At 49.9% G+C, this 23,989-nt stretch overlaps 1 protein-coding gene across 1 annotated transcript in view; it reads right to left on the bottom strand.

Moving 5' to 3' along the window:
- Window positions 1-2,494: 2,494 nt before the first annotated feature.
- GTF3C2 (general transcription factor IIIC subunit 2) overlaps window positions 2,495-23,989 on the bottom strand; it is a 31,860-nt gene continuing 10,365 nt past the window's right edge. Inside the window, exons 5-19 of the mRNA XM_066623907.1 lie at window positions 23,880-23,974; window positions 21,822-21,899; window positions 21,461-21,562; window positions 17,266-17,496; window positions 16,547-16,658; window positions 16,295-16,412; window positions 8,512-8,543; window positions 8,119-8,248; window positions 7,892-8,036; window positions 7,363-7,524; window positions 5,174-5,261; window positions 4,905-5,033; window positions 3,905-4,048; window positions 3,460-3,567; window positions 2,495-3,302 (exon numbers count right to left, since the gene is read on the bottom strand). Of these exons, the coding sequence (XP_066480004.1) occupies window positions 3,087-3,302; window positions 3,460-3,567; window positions 3,905-4,048; window positions 4,905-5,033; window positions 5,174-5,261; window positions 7,363-7,524; window positions 7,892-8,036; window positions 8,119-8,248; window positions 8,512-8,543; window positions 16,295-16,412; window positions 16,547-16,658; window positions 17,266-17,496; window positions 21,461-21,562; window positions 21,822-21,899; window positions 23,880-23,974 (1,890 nt within the window). The 3' untranslated portion in view covers window positions 2,495-3,086. The remainder of the gene's footprint in view (window positions 3,303-3,459; window positions 3,568-3,904; window positions 4,049-4,904; window positions 5,034-5,173; window positions 5,262-7,362; window positions 7,525-7,891; window positions 8,037-8,118; window positions 8,249-8,511; window positions 8,544-16,294; window positions 16,413-16,546; window positions 16,659-17,265; window positions 17,497-21,460; window positions 21,563-21,821; window positions 21,900-23,879; window positions 23,975-23,989) is intronic.

Raw genomic sequence — 23,989 nt, forward strand, 5'->3', positions numbered from 1 at the left:
TGAGGTGGAGCAGAGCCCAGAAAGGCAGGGGGAGGGGCTTGAACCTCTGCTCTACAGCCCTGCCCTTTGTGTAATTTCAGGTCACATTCCAGGCAGGTGGGGGCTTCCCTGGCCCCCTCTCAGCTTAGCCATTTGCCTAAGTGTCTTTGATGTGCAAGCCTCACCAAGTTGGGGATACACCAGAGCAGGGCTGAGACAGCTTCACCCAGCCAGTACCTGCTGCCACTGCCATTTCTGGTCAAGAGACTGGAGCAGCCCCGTTAGTGCTCCACTGAACTAGGCCAAGCCTTTCATTGTGTCCACATCTCTGTTGTTGCACGCACACTTTCACCAGCATGGATGGGAAGTGGGTGTGGTGGAGGAATTGGTCTTACTCCTTCCCACCCCAGGACTCATTTAAGGAACTCAAGGAGCATTTCATAGCCTGAGAGAGGCCCTCACACAGAAAGGAGCTCAAGTCGGAGCCTTATGTGATGCTATGGGGCAGAAGCAGCCTGCCATTGCCCATTGCTGCTAAAATTAACTAGAAGCCTTCAAAAGCCCATGAAGTGCTGGGGCAACCTTGCACACCTCCACGTAAGTGTTGGTCCACCCTGCCTGCAAGAGACTCCAGCCAAAAGCCCCTTGAAAGAAGTCAGGTACTCCTCGCATGAACATGCAACTGTGGCCTCTCTTCAGTGACAAGCTCTGGGGGGTCAGACTATGAGAGTGTATGTAGGAAGCAGCCATGTGCAAGTCTTAGGGCCTTGGTCCAGTTGCTCCTACACCTCTGCCTTGAAAGACCAGACAGAAGAACTGCAAGGGGGCGAACTGCGGCCATGGGGAGGGTGGAGAGGCTGCCATCATCCTCTCAAAGGGAAGATTCAGAGAAGTTGCACACAAGGGCAGCAGCTGTGCAGGAGAGCCCCCTCAGTGTGGGAGCAGCCTTTTGTCCCCTTTCAAGTGTCCTCCTAGCGCTACACAGGACATCAAGTGCAGCTAGAAAATCCTAGAGTGGATGTCCAGGGATGAGCAAAGCTATTCAGGGCAAAGCAGCTGCTGACCAGACCGCTGGCTGACCAGACCACCCTCACTTCTTAAGCCCTTCCACTCCAACTGAAACAGAGGGCTGCTCACCCACCCCAGGTCCTCCAGGCCATTCTTGAGCACTGCCCCTAGGCTAGGAGCGCTATCTGCTGCTTGCCTGGGCTGCGCTTTCAGGAGAGGCTGCTTCTCTGCCCCACTCTAGGATCTTAGAAGAGCCACAGCCACTGCTCCAGCCCCCTGCAAAGAGGGTTGCTGCTGCCAGCATGGGAAAGACCCTTTCTCCACGCTACCCCCCTCCCAGTGAGTGTGTGAGCCAAGGTTCACCTACACGCGTACATCATGCCCATTTGCTTGTGGAGTACATGTTGCTTGTGGAGTATGGGGCTTCCACAGAAACACACAAAGGTGTGTGTTTTGAGCAAGTGTTGTCCAGGTGTGTGTCCAGGTGTTGTTTTGTGTCCAGGTGTTGTTTTGAACAAGTGCTGAAAGCACCAGTGAGTCCAATAAAGCTGCCTGTGTTACTTGGCCTAGCAATTCTGTTCTTGGGAGGGGGGGGGTAGGGCCAAAACCAGTCCAGGAAGAAGCATCAACAGCAGGATTCAGACTAGCCATGCTTACCAGCCTTCCACTTGGTCATGCTGCCTCATGGCTTCCACCTTTTTAAAACAGGTTCTGGCAAAAGTCAAATGCCCCTGCTGCTGGAAGAGACCAGGAGCCACAGCATCTATGCTTTGCTTGAGAAAGACTGCCAGCACACAACCTCTGATGGCCAAAAGAGGCAAAACCCTGGAAGTTTTATCCATGGTGGTTGACCACAATGGCCCTCTTGGCTTTTCTGCAGCAGACACACAACCCACACATCATGAAGTAGGTTGTCCCCTGGCTGCTACTATCAGCTACCATGTTGCCTTCTGATGCTACACATGCACCATGAAAGTAAAGGAATGTGGTGCCAAGAGAAGAAGCAGATCAGGTGAGGAAGCTGGACTGGCCAACAATGGGATTCATCCACCTCACTGATAAAATCCCACCATGTGGAGCAAAGAGGATGTCCATGGACTACCAGAGAGGGTAATTCCTCAGTGACCAAGCAGAGGGATCATGGCCACACCCCTTTGTCTTCTGCTGCAGTGGCATCCCTACTATGGAGTGCACCCAGGGTAGTGGTACTTGTCTGGAGCTCAGCATTCTGGAAGTTTGGGGTAATCATGACAGCCTCGACCTTCTAGGTTCTTGCACTGATTTAAATGTGAAAAGCCTGCCTCCTTTTGGTGATCTTTGGGCCTTACTGCTGCATGCTCTCACCAGTTGCTGGAACTGAAGATCCTCAAAGGGAAGCTCTGACAGTGTGGTGACACGCCCCCTCAAGCCTTGGGCTTGGGGTGGCCCATCCCTCACCCCAGCCTTTGGCACCACTGTACTGCTGTCAGGGAGACAACCCCCAGAGAGAGAGGAAGGAAAGCAGTCCTTAAAAACCAACACACACTTTACTAACAGTTAAGACGACAAAACAGCTCAATGTGAGCAAGGTTGTGGCCCCCAATGTGATGGAAGGGCAGGACAAAGGACTGGGGCAAAGGCTCTTGAGGGCATCTGACTCACACAAGCTCTTATCCCCAAGTCACCAGAAAGCCCATACAGGTATGTGCAATCCCACTGAATCAGGCAAAAGGCACAGAAGTGCCCTCCTTCCCTCACCTCTGCCTTGCGTGGTGTATGGCCTGCAGCTCCCCAGCTAGAATAAAAGCACATATCACCCAGCAGAGGAGTCCTGTGGGCATGCGTGTGCACCTTCAGGCCTTGTCTGCAGGCATACGCATGCACCATCAATAAGTACTACTGGATGGCTCAGTGTCTGTCCACCTGCCCAGGCTCCCCAGCAGTGGTGACTGCCTGAGCTCCCTGGCTCAGTCTTGATGGTTTGGCTCAGGTTCACTGATTGCGACTTGACTAAACCCTGCAGCTTCAACTCAGGATCCAGCCGGCCTCTGATGTCCCCATCCCACCCCACCTGCCAGGATGCATGCCACTGCAGAGACATCCCCTCTCCTAGGTGCTACTCAACTGCCAGCTTCATGAAGCCCAGATGGGTCGGGTGCAGGCTGATTGCCCTGTTCCTCTGCATTGAACATGGTGCTAAACTGGGCTTGGCACTCACTCTGAAGTTTCTGGCTGGGGGGAGAAGCCAATGCCCGGAGACAGTGAAGTCGCACAAGGCCGGAATGGCCTCCTGATGCCAGCCAGCTGTGGCAGTCTAGGTTAGGGCTGAAGCGAACCTGCCAAGAGAGGAAAGGGAGGAAAAAGGGAGTAAGGAGTCAGGAAAACAGGATCTGCCTACCAACTTCCCAAAGAGAGGAAGCCCCAGGGACTCCTGGGACACAACATGAGTGGACATGGCAGTTGCTTCCCTCCCTCCACAGGCCATTGGCTTGCCTTGTGGACAGCCTCCAGTTGCAGCCGTCCTAGGCTGTACCCCTCTTTCTTTTCTTGCTCCGGCATTCTCTTCCGGGATTTTGGCTTGAAGAAATTCTTGAAACTCCTCTGGGGGGAGACAGCCAAAGAGTTAAGAGGCAGCACAGGCAGGAAAAAGAGGGGGGTGGGCTGTCAGGCTGGGTCTGGGAAGGAGCCCTTATCAGCCAGAAACATACCCCAGAAGGTTGTCTTTATGGATGGGGTCTCGGAAGAGGGGATGCCACACCCAGACCAGAGAGAAAGGACAGCCATGGCACATTCCTACATCCTCCCCAGCCCAGCAAAGGCTCTTGCTGAGCACCTCAAAGTGGTGTCTCCTCCCCCCATCCCCACCTGAAGTCCTGGTGGGTGAAAACAATCTCTGCAGCCCAGTTAGAAAGATGAAGCCCCCCCCCTGCCCCCTCACCAAGTCAGAGTCATGAAAGATGATGCAATTCTGGGCCACCAACTCCCTGTAGGTCTTTCCCTCCACGTGTGCCTTCTTGCTGGCTCCTGCCTTCGTCTCTTTGCTGACTGGCACACAGGGCAGCAAATCTGTCGTGTAGATGGGCTGTGGGGGTAAATGGCTATTACTACTCATTACTGCTGTAATCAGCATTTTCACTGAGGGAACAAAGAGGAATGACCAGATTCTTACAATACTGCACAGGGGGAAACAACAGAATTTGGTGACATTCTGAAAGTGGGAAGCAAAGGAGGGGGGGAGGGGGGAGGAAAGCCAAAGCCATACTTTGTCTGTGGGGCGGGTGGAGAATGCAAGAGGGGAGGAGGGTCAGTCACAAAGGGAGAAGAAGATAAAGAGTGCAGTCCTGAACACACACACCCCAGCTTGAGACAATGATGAAACATCCCAACTGAAATGCCAGACATGCTGTTGGAGATGTGGGATTGCAGGGAGAGTCAAGGATTTGGAACAGGGAGAGAGAGAGCTGGGCTTCACCTGCACACAGGCAGTGCTGAAGGCCACAAGATGTGATGACAGTATGTGGAGAAAAGCAAGGGACCAAGAACAGAGCCCATGGGACCCCAATGAAGGTGGGGCTTTCCCCTGTGGAAACCCTGAAAGCATACTTTGGCAGGTTTGCTTCTTCTACAGCTACCTGGTCTGAAGCATCTGTCTTCCCTGGTGGAGCAGAGGCTAGCATAGAAATCTACCCCCTACATTAATTAAATGCAATAAGACATCCCACTACCCTCCCACCTGGACCCAGAGTATCAACAGCAGTGGGGCAAATCTGTCTGTCTGCTCCATTCTAGGCTGGAGCCTGTTGGATGGGACACAAGCCCACCAGTGGCAGGCATTTGTGGACCTGATCCACAAATGACATTACAGTACCCTTGTAGACACAATGCTGTGGGCTAGCAAAGGTCCAGCTCTCTTGCTACTCAGTGGCAGTGACACCTACAAATCGGCGCTCGGACGGTCGTTTGACATTGTGGGGGTTGATGGACAGGTCAGGCATCAGTGCTGTCACCAGCTCCCCTGTGATGTCACCAGCAGCCACAGTGTTCAGCCAATCAGATCCAGAGATGCTCTGCAAGAGAGAAACAGAGAAAGTCAGGGACACACTTCCTTCACCAAGTGAGTCCCCTTCTGGCCCAGCTAGGCTAATAGAGAGGTTACCATACCCTACTATTTAGGGATTGGTTGGGAAAGAGAGGTTGAAAGACTTACCCACACAGTGCCCTTGCGAGGGGCCACAAAATAGGCTCGGAAGCCCAGATAACCAGCATCCAAGTAGTGGATCCCACAAGGGCCATACCTGCAACACAAGAAGAACAGGAAAGTGTAGCAGCATACCACACACATCTTGTGTTACCAGATGTCCAAATGCACTGAACACCCAAACTTGGTCCAGTGGCACAGCGAGCAGCAGCCACAGAGGAGATGCTGAACTGATGCCCAACCCTCTCGGGCCTTAAAGCTGCAAGAGGAAAAGCATTTGACAGATGAGCCAGCAGTGGTGCCTTAGAGTCCCACAGGAAGATCTCATACTCAAAACCTATCACTTGGAAGCCACTTCCATTCATTTGGAAGACTGAGAACAGCTTCCAGGCAGCTGAAAGGAAAAGGAGACACCTGTCACTGGACTCTACCTGAGTGGCTGGTGCCCTATGTGCATTGGAGCTATTGGTTGACATGGGAACTAGGCCTGAGGGAGATGAAGGCCCTCTCAAGAATGGATCTCCTAGCTTCTTGACATCTCTAAGGCAGCCAGTGGGATACAGATGGGGGCCTGATGAAGTCCCCACTAATGTCACACTTACCACATTAGAGCAAAACACTGACATCCAGAATATGCACATATGGAACAAATACCATGCAAAGAAAAATGTGCTTAAAAACACCATCTGGCAACTTTTAAAAATGTGCAAATAAAACAATAGGTTTCTGAGTCCTGCTGAATACTCCAAGGATGTGCCAGTCTCCCCACGGGGCATCTGTCAGCTGAAATAAACTTAGCTGCCAGGAAGGGTAAACTCTACAAGGCCTTCCTCCCTGCCTTACCCCAATGAAAAGATCTTCAAAAGCCAGAGGAAGGCAGGTTTGGCTTCTCTCTGCTTAGGGAGGAAATCTGTATTAGAGCAAAAGCAGAGACTGAGCAGCAGGGGAGAACATCCAAATGGTTTGGGGGGAAGGCTGCCACCTTCTATCTGGAGCACTGGTTCATAACCCCTGGTCCGGGGACCACAGGTGGTCCATGAGACCCTGAGAAGTGGTCTGCAAGATCTCAGCAAAAAGATCACCTTTGATCATTTCAAGTCTCTTCCTGAGCGAGTGCTCCCCCACAGACCACCAGAGAGGTCTGGTGCCTGTCTGTCACCAATGACTGTGACTGTCTGCCAGCTATGGCTGTGGGCAGTCCATTCTCTGCCATCTCTGGTACCCATGGGGGGGGGGGAGGCATTCGCTTGAGAGATGCTTTCACAAGGACCATCAGAGAGAGCAGAGAACAGACCACCTGCAGCCACAGCTGGCAACAAAAGCAGCAACCCTGCTTTCGGTGGGCCACTGTAAGATACAGAAAGCTGGACTAGATGGGCCTATGGCCTGATCCAGCAGGGCTGTTCTTATGTTCTTAACCTAATAATCTTCTCTATAAATAATAAATCGCTAAGAAATATTATCTAATTACTACAAATTTAATTGCATTTTTGTGTGTGCAGGGGAGTAGTGTGGTCCACAAAAATTCCAATTTTTTGCCTCAGTGGTCCACGAGCTCCTAAAGGTTGGGAACCACTGGAGGCTCAGAGTCCAATCCTATCCAATTTTCCAGCACCAATGCAGCTGCAACTCAGCCCCAAACCTTCATGAGTTCACCTCCACCGCAGGATGCAGCACACACCCCATTGACAGGGTTACATTGGTACTGGAAACTTGGATAGGATTGGGCCCTCAGGCCCCAAATGCACAGGAGAGCCTGGCCCCTCTCTCAATCAGAATGCCAGAAATTTACTTTGTGTCTCTCACCTAGTGACCTCTGCAGACAGTTTTGATGTCACAACTTAAATGTTCCTTTATCATCAGGAACAGTGACAAATGCTGCCACAGCATTGGCAGCATCTTCTAACTAACCAACCGCCCTTTGGATTAAATTCCAGATTAGCACTGCAGAGTGCTTGTGGGCACTGAGGTGAGCAGTTTATCCTACAAGGTATCTCTTTTTCTGTGGAGCTGGCCTTGTCTACTTCTTACAACTTTGAAGAGCTGGGGGGGGGGTGCTATCCTTTCCCCTTCCCTCTGCCTGGGAGCAAAGGCCATGTTGAGAGAGGCCAATGTGGAGCACTATCAGCCAGAGGTGAGTAGTTCCAGGACTTGACTACTGACGGTCAGTGCAAAAGAACATGTGCACACACACTCACGAGGCATAGCAGTTGTCCTGCGCAACCGTGATCCCGCAGTAGGGCAGCAGCCAAGCAATCTCCGTGCTCAAAAAGCGCTTGATGCTGTTGATAGGCTCATGCAGCCGACGCAAGTCCCAAAACTTGATCCTGCGGTCATTCCCTGCAGTCACCAGGAAATTGCTACAAGCAGACAAGAGGGGCTGGGGCTCAGGGGCTGGACATGGGCTTGGCTTGCACAAGGGCCCACAAGTTCAAGCCCTGCCAGCCCTCCACTGAAAAGGACTGCAGGGGCTAGGATGGAGCCTTAGTTAGAAGCCAGGGAGAGCTGCAACCAGTAGAGAGAGCAATATTGGGCAAGGCCGTGTCTGCATTCCCAGATCACCAGGCCTCTGCCTCCTTTCCCAACCTGCAGTGGAGAACAAGCAGGCCTTGCTCAGGCAAAGAGAGGGTACCCAGATAGAGCAGGTTGGCCCACAGGGCGGGGGGGGGGAGTGGGCACTTGACTCCTGCACACTCCATGGCACCCTTCAGTCTCCAACTGCCCCACCTGTTGGCCTTGCACCACTGGATATTGCGAACAGCGTGGTCGTGGGCTGGGAAGCAGTGGAATGGGTAGAGCTTGAGGGAGCCATCTGGCTGGCGCACTCGCTGCAGTAGGGACTTGCTGGGGAGATTCCACAGAGCTACAGTGCCTGGGAAGGGAAGACAGCAGGTATGGTGCCAGGTCTGTGAGACAGACCCCCCCCCCACGCTTCTGCTCCTGCTCCCTCTCACCATCATAGAAGCCAGCTGCCAGGTGCTGGTGAGGCTTGGTTGGCATCCATGCCACAGTGAAACACTGCCCACAATCAGAAGAGCCCCCTGCCTGGATGGAGCCCACTTGTAGGCAGGCCACACTGCGCACCTGGCAGGGAAAGAGGACATTTTGAGGGATGGCATCCTCATGGGAGGTGGGGAGCCTCCTCGTCTTCCCAGAGTGGTCACCTAATTGCACCCCACCTGGGACGAGTGGAAAACAAGGGGCCTGGGCAAGATCCACAAAAGCCTTTCTGCCTTGCAAGAGACCTCGCTGCCTCCATTCCACCCTGGGTCTGGAGAAGGATTCAAGGCAGAGCCTGTGCCTCTAGCCCCTGCCTGGCCACAAGTGCTGATGATGCAGGAACGTACCTTGCAGATGGCATGCCGGGGGGAGGGCCCATCTGGGGATGGGGGGGGGAGAGAGAAAGAGAGAGATCATGTTAGACAAGATGCAACCCCTGCAGGATCCAGAATAACTCTTTATCCCATCCAACACTAGAAGGCCTGCTTTAAGCCTAGGCTCTCCCTTTCACTGAAAACACAGGAGCTGCATGGGACTAACCCCCAAGCAACACAGCCCAACACCTTGCCACAAGATAGAGCCACACTCTTCTCAAGATGAGGCCTTCTGCATCACTGTCCCACCTAAGTTTTGGCCAACTGCTGCTGCCCTACTCCCACCAGTGCACTCCCACCTGGCCATCTTCACTCGTTGCTGCTATCTGCAAAGCAGCTTGACCAGGTGAGTCTCAGGAAAAACTGTTCTGCTCCCAAGCACTCTCTCTACATCAGTGTTTCTCAAACTGTGGGTCAGGATCCACTAGGTGGGTCGCGAGCCCATGTCAGGTGGGTCCCCATTCCTTTCAATATTTTATTTTTAATACATTAGACTTGATGCTACCATGGTATATGACAGCATTTGGGGAAATGCTACAGATATATACTTTTAACAGGCTACTATGTATATGCTTTTAACAATGAAAGTAACTTACTCCTCGGTAAGTGTGGGTAGGATTGCAGCCTAGGATTGTTGAAAATTTTCCAGCTTGATGATGTCATGACATCACTTTCAGTGACATCACTCCAGTCATGACATCACTTTCAGTGGGTCCTGACAGATTCTCATTCTAAAAAGTGGGTGCCAGTGCTAAAAGTGTAAAAGCCACTGATCTACATGAAATGGTTTAGGAAGCCAGAACTGGAGGAGGGAGCTATCCCTGAACTCCTGAGTTCAGAGCGGACGTGAGGACGAGGCAATCAGGCAGCAACAGGGAGGGGAGCACTGCTGCCACCTGAGGCATCAACTGGCTATATGGCTGGGCTACCCCTCTTGGTGCCTCACTAGGAAGACCAAAAGGTCTTAGGAAAAAGGAAGACCTTTTGGTCTTCCTAGTGAGGCACCAAGAGGGGTAGCCCAGCCATATAGCCAGTTGAACTTGATGAACAGTTGAACAGGAAAGTCTCCCTTTGCTCTATCTGGAACACATCAAGAAGACTCATCTAAGTATGCAGGCGCAGAGGAGTCCTGGGGTTGAGAGAGGCTTGTGAATCTCACCTTCCCCAACATTCCCTACAAAGGTACAAGCAAAAATGCCACAGACAGGACAGTGGTTCCCCATGGAACCTTCCAGCCATACAGTGCACCTGCTTGATCACTGGGTAGTCCCCATGGCCAAAGTCAGTTCACTGAGAACATTACAGCACAAGCCTACGCATGATTACGCAAAAGCAAGTACCACTGTCTCAAGTGCAACTTACTTCCAGGTAAGAGTGCATAGGATTGCAGCCTTAGACTGGAATTAGGGAGGAGAGGGACAGTGGAGGAATGATGCCCCCATCTCCTTGCGCCCACAGAATTGTGGGTCCTCCAGTTTGCTCAGTCTAGGCCACCCAGACTTAGCAACTGCAACATACCCTATGCGACACTGCTTTTAAAGAACATTTGGAAACTCCAGGTGTCCCATTTTGTACCAGCTGGAGGTCTAACTGGAGCGCCTTTGCCCATGCCAGCCCACTGACTGGGGATGGCCTTGAAGTGGTCTCTGGGGCCTGGATGCCTCAAGGGCTCTCCTCCAACCTGATCCTGCCTGTCTCCTAGGATCTCACACACCCACCACTGGCAGCAGCATGACTGGCTCTGGAACAACTCTGCCCTGAGAAACTAGGAGGGGCAGGTTGAACTTGCTTTGGATGGCACACCCCTGACTGATCAGCACATTGTTGGTCTTTCCCAGAGAAGTCTGCCTTGGTGACAGTCAAGCCCCAGATGGACAGCTGCAATGCGTTCTGCGTGGGATCATGTTGCCCCAAATCTCTGTGAACTGCACTGACTACCAAGTCTGTTTCAGGTTAAAGTAGCCAGGTCTCTTTCCAAACATGTGCCTTCCACTATGCCCTGGGAAGAATCCTTGGGCTTGCCCCTTCTGATCACCAGAAACAGGGTCCTTTCTGACCTCCTTCAAGAGACACAGGAAAACCTGGTTTTCCCATTTTGCATAAAGATGGGGGTGCTGCTGGGGGCAGGCATGTGTTACACTTGTGCTCCTTGCCTGTGGATAACACTAAATTGTTTGCGATTGTAGATTTCTAGATGGCTTTAGTTATGTATCACATTTTGTTGCAATTGTTGTGTTTGGGTTTTGACTGTAAGTTACTTTGGGCTGCAACAGGAAAGGAGGACAGGGTAAAAATGTTTTGAAATAAATTTTGGGAAGTTTTATGTTTTTCTCTCTACAATGATATAATTATGTTTCCACCAGGCTGCGCAAGCTGGATGTTTTACTTCAGCTTTTTAATCAATTCTCCTGGTAAGTTGCTTTGAAAGGTCCTGGATCAAACAGAAAGTGCAGGAAGAAAATACTGCAAAACATAAACATCTAAAACCTTATGGAGGAACAGATTGCTGAACCATGACAAAGACAGAAGTCCAGATTATGCACTGTCTTGCTTGCATATCTTGCGGCTATGGGCTCAGGATATTTCAGGTGAAGGGGGTTACTGCTAGCTCTTTGTCACAAGAGCTATCCAGGACTTCTAGTGCTCAAACTCCGCTTGCATTTCAATTATGCAGCTGGCTGTCAAGGTTTTATGAGACTCAAAACACTAGGAGGTTAGCAGGGAGCAACAGTAAACAGCACACATGTGTGTTCTCTTCCACATGAAGTGGCAGCAGAGACACAGGGGGGCTCAAGTCCCTGGGGTTCAATTCTCCATTATCACCCCCCTGCACAAAAGAGGCCATGGCTGAGTGCCTACCAATCTTGCAACTGCAGCCACTGTCATCCATCATTCCTACAGACAGAGATAATTACAAGCATCATTACCCAATGCAGCTGGCTGAGCACACAGGCTGCTCACACTGCACCAGGCGGGGGAGGGGGGGAGCAGGGAGGTGATCCTTTGTTGGTCATCGACTCCTCCTTACGCAGCACAGAGAGACACAAGAGGCTTCCTCAACACCAGAGAGGCCTGGACTGCAGCTTTTCCATGTGTGGGCTATGTATCAGAATGCCAGATGCAAGGGAGGGCACCAGGATGAGATCTCTTGCTACCTGGTGTGCTCCCTGGGGCATTTGGTGGGCCGCTGTGAGATACAGGAAGCTGGACTGGATGGGCCTCTGACCAGATCCAGTGGGGCTGTTCTTATGTTCTTATGATGTGAAGACTCTCTCTGCTCTGGGAAGGGAGTAGGCTTTAGGGCATCCAAGAGGACTACTCATCAGCACCCACAGCTTCTCCATGCCCTGGTGGGAAATCAGGGAGGCTGAAATGGTGCCACCAGCAACAGAACCTAACATTTTTACAAGTGCCCAACTCTGCTTCCACAGCTGGGGGGAGGAGGGGAAACCACGGGTTCATCTTTCTCAGTCAGTGCTGAACAACAAGGCTACCCAGATCCCTATCACTCAGGTCAGGCTGCCTCCATCCTAAAGGCTCATAAGCAGAGCAGTCAGAGTTCACATGCACAGTTCTCTGCATCAGTAAGGAGGAAGATGCTGTGAGCCATGCAAATGCTTTGCGCGACTCCAGAGCACAACAGGAGAGGCCAGCAGCAAACTGCCTTCCTGGTCACCCAGTCATGAAAGCCTGGTAGCTTGAGGTCGTCATCTAGAGGCCTTACACCACCCAGCATCTTCCCAGGCCTTTCTGCCACATAACCTGCTATGTCAACCCTCAGTTGTTCATCTGGGTTGCCCCTTTGGTCCAGCTGGCCGCAATGAGGCCTCTCAACACCAGAGTGGTTGTGCCTGCCTACTTATGTCTATGCCCCAAGACCTCCCACCATTCCTCTGCCTCAACCTGTGGGGACTCATCTCTTCTGATCCCTCAGTTGTTCTATAATTACCTGATCCCAAACTGCGAACCACCACTTATTCTTTAGGCATCCTCTTAGTTGCACGCCAGGCAGCCACCTGCAACTCATATCATAGCCCTCTTTGATAATCTGGCTTCTCTAGCCTGGAGCTCCTCAATGCTCCAGCAGCCTCAGACCCCAAGTCAGTTAAGAGCAGCTTTACTACTCCCATATATCCTTTCTGTGTGCAGATCCACTGACGGCACAACCTGCTTCTAATTCTTTGCTTGTGCTCTATTTTTACAACAGAATAAGGCAAATAACTCTGGAGATCTGCCTCCTGGTGAATCAGTGTACTCTGAAAAACTCACCAAGACCAAGAATGTTCCTATAAGGTCATAAGAACATTAAAAGAGCCCTGTGGGATCAGGACAAGGGCCCATTTAGTCTTGTTTCCTGTATCTCACAGTGAGCCACCAGATGCCTCAGGAAGCACTCAAGACAACAAGAGACCCATATCCTGTTGCCACTCCCTTGCATCTGGCAGAGTGAGGCTTCCTCTAAAACCCAGAGGTTGCACATAGTCAACATGACTTGTAACCTGTGATGCACATTTTCTCCATAGATCTGTCCAATCCCTTTTTTAAAGGAATCTAGGCCAGGTGACATCACCACATCCTGTGTAAAGGAGTTCCACAGACTAATCACATGATGATTAAATAAATATTTCCTTTTGTCTGTCGTTCCAATCCTGCCAGTCAATTTTATTGGATGTTCCCTGGTTCTGATGTTGTGTGAGCAGGAAAACAACTTCCCTCTATCCACTCTGTTCATCCCATGCATAATTTTATATATCTCAATCTTGCCGCCACTCCTGGTCACAAGCCTTCTGTCCCTTCGGCCCTAAATGCAGTAGCCTTTCATAAGGGAGGTGCCACACCCCACTAATTATTTTGACTGCTCTCTTCTGCACCTTTTCCAGTTCCACTATATCCATTTTTGAGTTGCAGTGACCAGAACTGCACACAATATTCCAGATGTGGCCTCATCATTGATTTGTACAATGGCATAATAATATTGGCTGTTTTATTCTCAATCTCATTTTTACTGATCCCAAACATGGAATTGGCTTTTCTCACAGCCACTGTACACTGAGTCGACACTTTCAACGAGATATCCACTGACACCCCAAGATCTGTCTCTGATCTGTCACAGACAGTTCAGAACCCAACAGTGTATGTGAAATTTTGAATTCTTGCCCCAATATGCATTACTTACACTGAAACACACCTGCCATTTTGCTGCCCGTTCCCGCAGTTTAGAGAGAGCCTTCTGGAGCAATCAACTCTATTCACAACCCAGAAAAGTTTAGCATTGGCCACAGACCTGGCCATCTCGGTGCTTATCCCCAACTCCAAATCATACATGAACAAATTAAAAACACCAGTCCCAAAACTGATCCTTGGGGCACACTGCTTTTCACCTCTCTCCACTGTAACGATTGCCCACTGACATCCACTTTCTGTTTCCTGGTCTACAACCAGGATGATCCAGGTCTACAATTGCTAATCCATAAGATGACTTGCCCTCTTATTCCCTGACTGTGGAGTTTTCTCAGGAGCCTTTGGTGAGATCCTCAGAGTCACTGGACCACAGGGAACAAGTAACTGTCCTCCCTCACTCCCTGTAACTCTGAAGCCATTCTACTTAATTTCTGCTCCCTCTTCCAAAACTGTGTCTCTGGGACCTGGCCCGCTTCCCAGTCTTTTCCTCCAGACTCTTTTTCTCCCTCACCCTACAGTCTGATCCTTGCAAACAACCACCCTCCGCACCAGATCCCAGAAATACTAGCACTTTGCATGTGTGCTGTGTCCACTAGGAATGGACCTCAAAACCCTGGCCTCTGAGCGGTCTGCTTGGAGGCAGCATGGCCTCTTCCAGTTTGAAGAGACACTTGGCCAACAGACTGAGGCAAAGAGGCAAATAAGGAAGGCCCATGGCCAGGGAGACAGACCAGGGACAGACTGCACTTGCTCCCAGTGTGGAAGGGATTGTCACTCCCAAATCGGCCTTTTCAGCCACACTAGATGCTGTTCCAGAACCACCATTCAGAGCGTGATACCATACTCTTTCGAGACTGAAGGTTGCCAACTACTACTACTACTGCGCCACCAAGGCTGCATCTCCTTGCAAATTCTCCTGTAGACATTGTAACTCCTCTATCTCCTCAAGCAGCACCTGGCCAATGTCAGTTACTGTGACTATACTGCTCAACACCCTTCTCTCTAACTATGACAATTCATCCCCTCACAAAGCTAAGTATTTGTTTCAGTTAAGACAGAAGCTTCGACTCCCTTTTGTTCCTAGTTGGGACGTGGGTGCATGTCATGGATATGTACATGTTAGGCCTTGGTTAGCATGTGAAGCCTGAACCAAACTAAGTCAGTAACGGAGAAGTGGCTAGCAGTTCCTAGCTGCAAGAATGTGAGTAAACAAACAAAAAGATTGTTGTCTCTCCTTTGCTTGCCAGAAAGGACAGACAACAAGAACTACAACCCATTGGAATGTTTAACACCTCAGTAGACTGAGGGGCGCTGGAATGGAATGCAGCTGTGGATCTCCAGTTGGGAGGGATAAGATCTAGGAGGACTAGCAACCAGACCCACTCCAAGAAGGTTCTGTCCTCAAAAGTTTCTGATTGGACAGTCTAAATAAGTATGAAGTCACCTCAGCATAAGAAGTATAATAATGAGTGCTCCAAGGGGTGTGTCCTGTTCTTCTTGAGCAGAATTTTTGGGGTGCAACATCTTGCACGTGGTGAGCTCCATTGTCCACCATGGGCATCTGGCCTCACAGGTAGCCTGGAGCTAAAAGATCTACAAGAGTAACTGACCCAGGTGAGAGATAGGGATTAATAGAGATAACCAGCTAGCTTTATTATTTTATTGCTGTTATGTTTCCTAGATGTTTATGCCTCTAGCATTTACTGCTTTATGTAACCTTATGTACTTAATAAACTAAAATGTCTTTTACCAAGTTGTTTCATTGTCTGTTGGGGACAAAGGTTCAGAATCCTGCCTAGTCGTTCAGCAAGCTACTAAGTGCTCATTGAGGTCTAGTGACTTGAGGACTGAAGCTTTAATTGGAGAAAGAGCTCAGTGCCTGCAAGGGATAGAGTTAAGCCTAGAGGGTCTCAGTGTCCCTGGACTGAGGCACTGGCACATACATGGTGGTGGCAGTATTACTGGACAGGGGGGCCTTGAGGGCTTTAGGGTTCAAGAACCAAGAACTCTGAGCACCCCAAACCCCCCTAAGTTTGCGACAGTGCACCACATACACACTTGTTTGGGAGCAGATGTGTGCATGTCGCCACAAGTGACTCGTCACTACAAGTTGGGTAACATGTGCCAGGTGCCTGTCATTTGCAGAGGAAATCCTGGCAGAATCTGGCCTCCCTCCTCAGAGACTTATAGTGCCACACTTGCAGCAAACAGCTATCCCTGAGCTTCATAATACACTGGTTGTGTCCTGAATCCTGGATGGCACAAACCTCGACACTCACCAGACCAACGCCAGGTATCCTCCAAGCAAATGGTTGCAGCCACTCCAATGACCACTATCTAGCTTGTCTCCTGGTTAAGGCCCTTTCCTGGGGCAGAAGACCTCCTCTACTGTCTGTCCAGGCTACCCTAAATGGAGGGAGCTTCAGACAAGTAATGGAAGACAAGGGGCCAGTGGCAAGAGAGAGGTCATCAGCTGGGGTCACTTGCCTTGCCCAGTTCCATTCTAGACTGGGGCAAGTGCTGGACCAGACAGGGTCTGCCTGTCACAACCCCATGATGTCGCAGCTCTTCCTACCTGTTACCTGGGCTGTCCTGTAGGAATAAAGGTCCTCTGCATGAGGGAGACTGTATAGTAACACCTTGCCATCAGAGAATGCCACAGCCAGCAGCCCCAGCCGGCTCATCTGGGGTGACTGCAAGCAACAAACAAGAACTAAAGGTAGGGAGGAAAGCACATGCCTCAGCACCCCGTCCCCCAGATTTCATGCAAGGTCCAAGGTGAGCTTCCAATCTACAGTTCCCACTCTGCAGCCTCCCTGATTCTTACCTTGCAGCGGGTGGCAGGGCGCTCCCAGGCTCCACTTGGACAGAACTTCATGTCCCAGATGCAGCCGTGGTCCGTGGCAAGGGCATATGCCAGCCCAGGCTTGGTAGTCGACCTGGGGAGGGGCCATAAGATAAAACGCAATCTTGCTCACTACTCCAAGGACAGGTCCTGGGCATGTGTTTCTTTTCAAAGAAGAGATGGTTAGCTTCTAGCATGTTGTGGGGGGTGGGGAAGACTCCACTAGCCAAAGGGAGAAAGGTCACCTTTTTGAAATGTGTCACATATGGCCAGATTTACCTTTCTCCTCCTGGAAACTATTTTGAAAGAGGACCTCACCTGCTATTTACAATTAGCAGCAGAAGCAAGGTTTCTATCTGACTCCTTCATAAAAAAAAAAATCAAGGGGCTTACAATAAAATCCACTCAAAAAGTGCAACTAGTATAAAACTAAGAGCAAACTCTGCAGGGCCAGGCTACACCACAAGCAGCGGTGCCTTCACCTCTTCACCCCATGACAACTGATCCTCCTTGCATCTTCCCTTGTCAATTACATCCAGTGGTCCCTACAGGCCTGTAAAGAACTCCAGGCTTGGCTGAGGCATTGATCTTTGAGCTGCTTGCACCATTCCAGGTGAAGCAGAGAGGCCATGTCAGAACTGGACAGATGGGATATGGGATGCAGGCAGCCTGTCCCTACACACAGCTACCCTGCCACTCACCCTGTAGCCTGCTGGATGGGCCCCACCTTCCAGAGCTGCAGCAGAGCTGGCCCTGTATAGATCTCCGCCAAACTGTGCTGATCATCCATAGAAGGGTTGCAGTAAATGGCCAAGTACTGGGACGCCACAGAGCCTGCAGGGGTTGGGCACCACTCCATGGCCCAGACAGGGCCCCCAACGAAGAAGGTCATGTCCAGCCGCTCCTCATGGGGCTGCAAGGCATTAAACCTGCTAGGCAGAAAAGAGGAGTCATTAAACAGCCACAAAGCACAGGCTATACATGCAGAAGATCTCCAGTTCAGAGGTTCCCAGGTTGTACAGCTAGGAAAGAGACTGTGGAGAGCTGCTGCCAGTCAGAGCACTAAATGGACCACAGGGTCTGACTCCAGCCAGCCTGCCGAGGCAGCTTCCCATGAAAAAGATGGGAAGCTGGGCTGAGGACTCAACAAGAAGGCCCTCTCCCGTGGAAGGGAGGGCACACTGCAGAACCTGTCACAACTACAGGCTTTCTGGGAACTCAGATCCTCTGAAGAACAAGCCATAGGGAGGCAGGGCAGCATGGACTGTCCCAGGATGGAGACTACTGGGACTCAATCCTGACTGGCTGACTGCTTTCCTAAATGGGGTTTTGAGACTCAAACTCCTGGCTCTACAAACACTTTGCTCCCTTTATTCCCTGGAAAAGTATCAGAAATGTAGATCCTAAACCCAGAGGCCTTTGAGGTGCATACAAAGACAACCCGACTCCAGAGAGCAGCTCCCCCAGGCCTTACCCTGAAAACACTGGGCATCCAACTCTTCAGGGTAGGACAGGAAAGGGGCTGACTGCAGAAAAGTAAAACCAGACCAACACTGTTTTCAGCCCCCTTCTGAAAAAGGTGTCCCAGTTCGTCATTAGCACCCCAAAGGTGCCTACCACAGATCTGAGGTAACAGAAGGTAACAAGCCAAGTTTTGTTTCATAGCATATTACCATACTGTGGCCTCCTTCCCCTCTTCCTGCTGTCTCCCAGGGGTCCATGCCTAGATTTTAAATCCCTCAGGGCACAGAGTTGTCATTATTTACATAGTACCATCAACACAGAGAGAGAGAGGAGTCAAAGAAAAAGTAAGGGTAGGAGACTATCATTGTCAAGAGACAGGGCATTCAGTCTGGGCCATGCAGAGTTTGAGATGATGCTCACCATTCAGTCAATGATGACCAGAGAGCACCAAGAGCAAGGCCCTAGGGTGAACCCTTTTCATTTCTTTTTAGGGAACCCCTAGGTTTGACAAGAAAGGGGCTCTCTGTGGAGAAAAACTGGGCCCTCTGCCATTAAGGATGGCAGCACCATTTGGTGCCTTGCTCATCCCTGCCTCAAGAAGCCACAGCCCCTAACCAGCCCATCTGCTCAAATCAGCATGTGCCAGTTTGTGGTGCACTCTAGGCCACCTGACCAGGAGATGCATGGAGATGCATTCCAGGCAGTAGGCCTTAGCTGGCCTTGACTGCTCCAATCAGTTAGGGAGGTGACCCCCCCCCCCCCGATTACTTAAGGCAGAGCACTCTGGGTGGTTGTTGGTTCTGATGCTCACAGGGTCAGCCTACATATTGTTGAATCCAGCCTGGGCTGGTGGACAAGCTAAAGGACCAATAAAATTGCAGTAAACTGCTAATACAGGTTGGGCATCCTTTCTGTGAAGTGCTTGGGACCAGAAGCATTTTGGATATTGGATTTTTCCATATTTTGGAATACTTGCATATGCATAATGACATATCTTGGGGATGGGGCCCAAGTCTAAACACAAAATTCATTTATGTTTCATATACCCCTTATACACAAAGCTGAAGGTAATTTCATACAATGTTTTTAACGATTTTGTTCACAAAACAAGGTTTGTGCATAAAACATAGCTTGTGATTTTATTTCTTCAGGCAAACTAATAAAAAAGTCATATTGATGCTCAAAAAAGTTCTGTATTTCAGAACACTCTGAATTTTGGAATTCCATATAAGAGATGCCCAACCTGCACAGGCAGGGCAAGTGGGCAGGAGCAAGGAGATGTAGTTGATGGCCAGATGCCATGGTGCTCGGCAGTGATGTCATCACCTAGTGCCAAGTGGCTGGATAGTGGGGGAAGGGATGGGTTACTGGTACCAGACAATAAAAACGGCCACTCTAGAGAACTGGGGGGTGGGTGGGACCCTGTCTTTTGCCTCATGCCAAGCTTTGCTTACATCCAGTTGCAACCATCCTTACGTGCATCCTTATGAGCCTTTTCCCTTTTTGTTTATCCTAAATGGCACGGCCAAAATGGCACGGCCAAAAGGTCAGTTAGTACTAGAATAAAAGAATACCAAAGATACTGCAGATAGGGCAGGCTGACAAGTCAGAAGTAGCTTAACAAAAGTACAGGACATCGGATTAACTTTGACCAGACGCAGGTCTTGGTGAGGGAACAATACCAAGCACAGAACTATAGAGAGACCATCGAAAACTATAAGCATCATAACAACATGAACAGAAAAGAGGGAAACACTCAGTCTCAGCCACATCAGTATCCCAGTCCTTAGCAAAACTATGGGCACAATCCTAACCAACTTTCTAGCACTGACCTAGTGGCAGTGCAGCCCCAAGGTAAGGTAACAAACATGCCCTTACTTTGAGGAGGCCCCCTTGACTGCCTCCCCACTGCTGGATGCAGTCCATGCCACATTGGCACAGCTATGTTAATGTTGGAAAGTTGATTAGGATTGCACCCTATGAGACTTAACAAAGAACAGGCTGAAACAATAGGTGCCTTTAAGGGAAAAGGAAACAGATAACTTGGCATGAAATGGTGTAATGAGGTAACTGGGGATCAGAATAACAGCTGGCTGATTGGAAAAACCAGACTATTTAAAAAAAACTCTTGTTCCTGTCTTGGCATCTAGATGGAGATAAACTCTGCAGGTGGCAGGTTGCATTTGTCTTAGTTTACAGTTCCTTGAGCTTTAGGCAGGAATATTTGCTGTATTTTTTAGGCAGTAGAGCAAGATATTCTGCTCCAAGTGCATTTCAGTAGTTCTAGGTGACAGTTAACTACTTTTTAGTTTTATTTTATTCCCTTGAGAAAGGTCTACAGAGTTAGGGCAAAACATTTGGATAGGATCTAGACTTTGTGACTGTAGCCTAGAACTTGAAAATGAAACTTTCTTTACGTGGTAACTCTGGCTACAGAATCCTTAGTGATTATGTTTTCTAGTTCTGTTCCTCCCTAAATGGACTGGGGCTGCCCTGGGCCACCACAAACCCCAACTGAGAGAGGAAAAAGGCAGGAAGAGCTTGCTCCAGTGGCAAAACTCAGTTAAAAAGCAGCTGAGGACAGAATCACAGACACTGAAGATATAAAATGGGTTGAATAAGAGACTGGCTAATGGTGTTGAAAGCAGCAAAGAGGTCACAAAGGAGGAAAGCATGGCAGAATAGAGACCTTGTAAACTAGCAGTGGGTGACTGTCATAAGGACAGTTTCAGTGAAGCAGAAGGGACAAAAGCAAGATTGGAGGGAGTTGGAGGAAGATAAGATGGAGGCCATGGAAGTGAACTCCAGAGGTTTGGAGACACAGGGCAAAAGGAAGACTGGCAGAAGGTGGAGAGGGAGGATGGCTTGAGGGTTGATTTCCTGAGACAGCTGCTTATTTGAATGTAGCTGGAAGGAGTCAGAGGAGACAGGTTGATGATACATGGAACAACAGCTGGGGAGATGGACTTCTGGAGAGGGAACAGAACCAAGTGATCACCTGTAGGGGCCTGATGGGCAAGTATGTGGACTTATCAAGTGAGATAGGGAGGAGGGAGAGCTCAAAGAACAACTGAGGAAAAGGAGAAAAATCTTTGCATGTGGATTTTTTGGACCAGATCTCTAGTCCAAAAACTGGATTCTTGAGCATCTTCACCTCTCATCTGATTGGCATTCTTCTGGCCCTCTATTTTGGGGGGGAGGCATGACCCTTGGAAATCCAGGCAGGGTCTCACAGCCACTAGCACTGTTATCCAGATATCCAGAAACAGCTTAGACACCCACCCTTGCTTCTATGACCACTTTCTGCCCAGCCACACAACCCAGCCAGCATTCTGCAAATACACACATTTATACAGAGTCTATTCCGATCACAAATTAGGGGGATGGGGACAACAAAGAAGTGCCATAGAGCCTTCCCCACACCTAGCATACCGGTTGATGCGGTAGAGGATGCTGCTGTCTTCCTGCAGGCCTTCCCGTTTAACGGAGAAGAGCGGGGATCTGGTCTCCCCAGGGAGGTAGTCACCTGCTTCCCTTTGGGAGGGAAAGGGAAATATGGGTGGAGTCACATTCTGAGCAGTAGTGTGTACCTTCACCCCAAAGGAGCAGGCTGGGTAGCACCCATTCTCTTGGCACATACCACCTTTCCTCAAAGGGGGGAGTTCCTGTTACAATATGCTCCCCTTTCCTTACCTGCCCACTGCCACAATTTGCCCTCCTCCGAGACCACTCACCCAACATGGTGGTCCATGTCCCTTTCTCCACTCCAGCTGGCTTTCATGAGGCCACTCACCTCTCAGAAAGAAAGGTCCACTTCAGGACAGAGGGGATCCAATCAGGAAATTCCCAGGGAGAGTGGAACTGCTCACGCCTAGAAAAGAAACAAGCACCACCACATAGTCACAGGAATGTAGCCTACGACCCAGAAGACAGCAAGTCTTCAACCCAATGCCACACTCCAGAATGCAAACAGGAAATGCCCCACAGGGCTCCAGAGGGAAAGTTTGGCATTGAACCTCCCAAACTAGTGTCAATTCAAATACCTTATATGATTTTCATGGGCAAGTTATATCAAAGACAGGGTGACAGACACCCACAATGCATAGAAGGCACTTTTTCTCCTTTTTTGTAATACGCACACCCATGTGCGCTTAGGTTCTTTTTTGGTAAAATTATACCCAGGTGTGAACTACACAATAGGTTGACCAGAATCCTCTGTCCACTTAGTGGCCCATCTTATCTAACTTTCCAGCACAATGCTGGATGCACAATGTAGCCCCAAAGTAAGGGAACAAATGTGCCCTTACTTTGAGGAGGCCTCCATGACTGCTCCTCCACCACAGGAAAGTTGGATAGGATTGGGCTGTGAGTCAGAGTTGCATACACTGTGTGGATTTTGGTGGTGTCCACATATGTGCCTCAGGCAAAGATGTTAAAGAATGGGAACAGGGCCCTTTGGGAGCACGATTCAAAAAGGAGAAAGTGGGAAGGCAGCCACTTTCCATAATCAGCAGTTCCCACTTTGCCTTCTTTTGCTACCACTGGCCCTCTTAGAGAGCTGCTCTACAAACCACACTTGGAATGTTTCACCCTTTGGGGCGAGCTCCACCCATCATTCAGGCAGATACGGCCTGATCATTTTCCCTCAGAAAGCACCCTGGAGGGAAGCCAGTGCCTCCCACAGGCAACAGCAGCAAGTCAGGGGAATTCAACAGCACTCTTTTGCATCTCCTCTCTTTTTAAGTTCTGCTCAAGGATTTCAAGGTATTAGTGCTTTCAAACTAAAAAGGCATCCTATGTTGACATGCTCCCTGTCTGTGGGGAACCATGAGTTGCAACCTATGAAGGAGCCCATGGTGATGGTCAGGAGATCCAAAATCATTTGAAGAGACATAAGACCAAGAGACCTTTCATGAATAGCTTCTGGTTGCCTTTCTGCAGTCCCTCCTCCTAATCTCACTCCTGTGTGCCCTTCACCTTTCCCAACGGGTTCCTCATAACAGGAATGGAAACACGTTGCTCAATTTCAACACAAAGACTTTGAACACATTGTACGATTGATAAAAGACCACAATAAGCTACAGCAGATCAACCTGGTTTCGTTTTTCAGGAAATGCCAATTTTAGTGAACATGTGATGTTAACTGTCAAGATGGTGGTTTAGCCCTGGAGCTCTCTATCTCAATGTTAGTGGGGAAAGGGAAAGGTCAGTCTGGCATTCAACCAAGCAAACTGACCTCCAGCATGAACCCATGGTCCTTTGATGCAGGCCTCCCACCTCTGCCCCAACTTCAGGGACTGAACCCAACTCCCACACACTGTCATCTCATTTGACTGAGCTACTGAATGGTGGGGGAATGGGCCATGGTTCACAGGAAGAGTATCTGCTTTGCATGCATGCAGGAGGGCCCAGTTTCAACCCCTGGCAGAGAAAGCTCCTGCATGAAGCCCTGGAGTTCCACTTCCAGTCTGTGTCAACAACATGGATCTACTGTCTGAGTCAGAAATGAGTCCTATGGGTTCTAGACAAAACCCCTACCTGAGTACTGACCAGATTTCAGACCTGCTTCACTCCAGAAAGATGGTGGTCACATGCTCTGGAAGCATTTTGTCACTGCCTCATCAGTCTTGTGAGGTCAGACCCATATGAAACTTGCCTGGGCCAGTGGTAGCAACATTTGCTCAACAGGAGGACTGTGCTATGGATGTTGAGCAACGGTGCCTTCCTAACTCTGGGGCAGAAGCAAAAGGACCCTGACCCTCCATCTTGCCAGCGCAATCCCATCTCTCAACTCTTCCACTCTTTCACTGTGAAAAGCAAGCCATATACACGCAAGGATCCCCAAACTTACAAGCGGTGAGTGATATCCAGAGACTTCCACACTGGAGCCATAATGGAGTTGTGCAAGCCATTGAAAGCGAACCCTCGGTACTGAGGTTTGGTCTTCTAGGGAAAAGAAGA

This window comes from Tiliqua scincoides, chromosome 1 (genome assembly GCF_035046505.1).
Source record: "Tiliqua scincoides isolate rTilSci1 chromosome 1, rTilSci1.hap2, whole genome shotgun sequence".
In the NCBI taxonomy this organism is placed as follows: Eukaryota; Metazoa; Chordata; class Lepidosauria; order Squamata; family Scincidae; genus Tiliqua; species Tiliqua scincoides.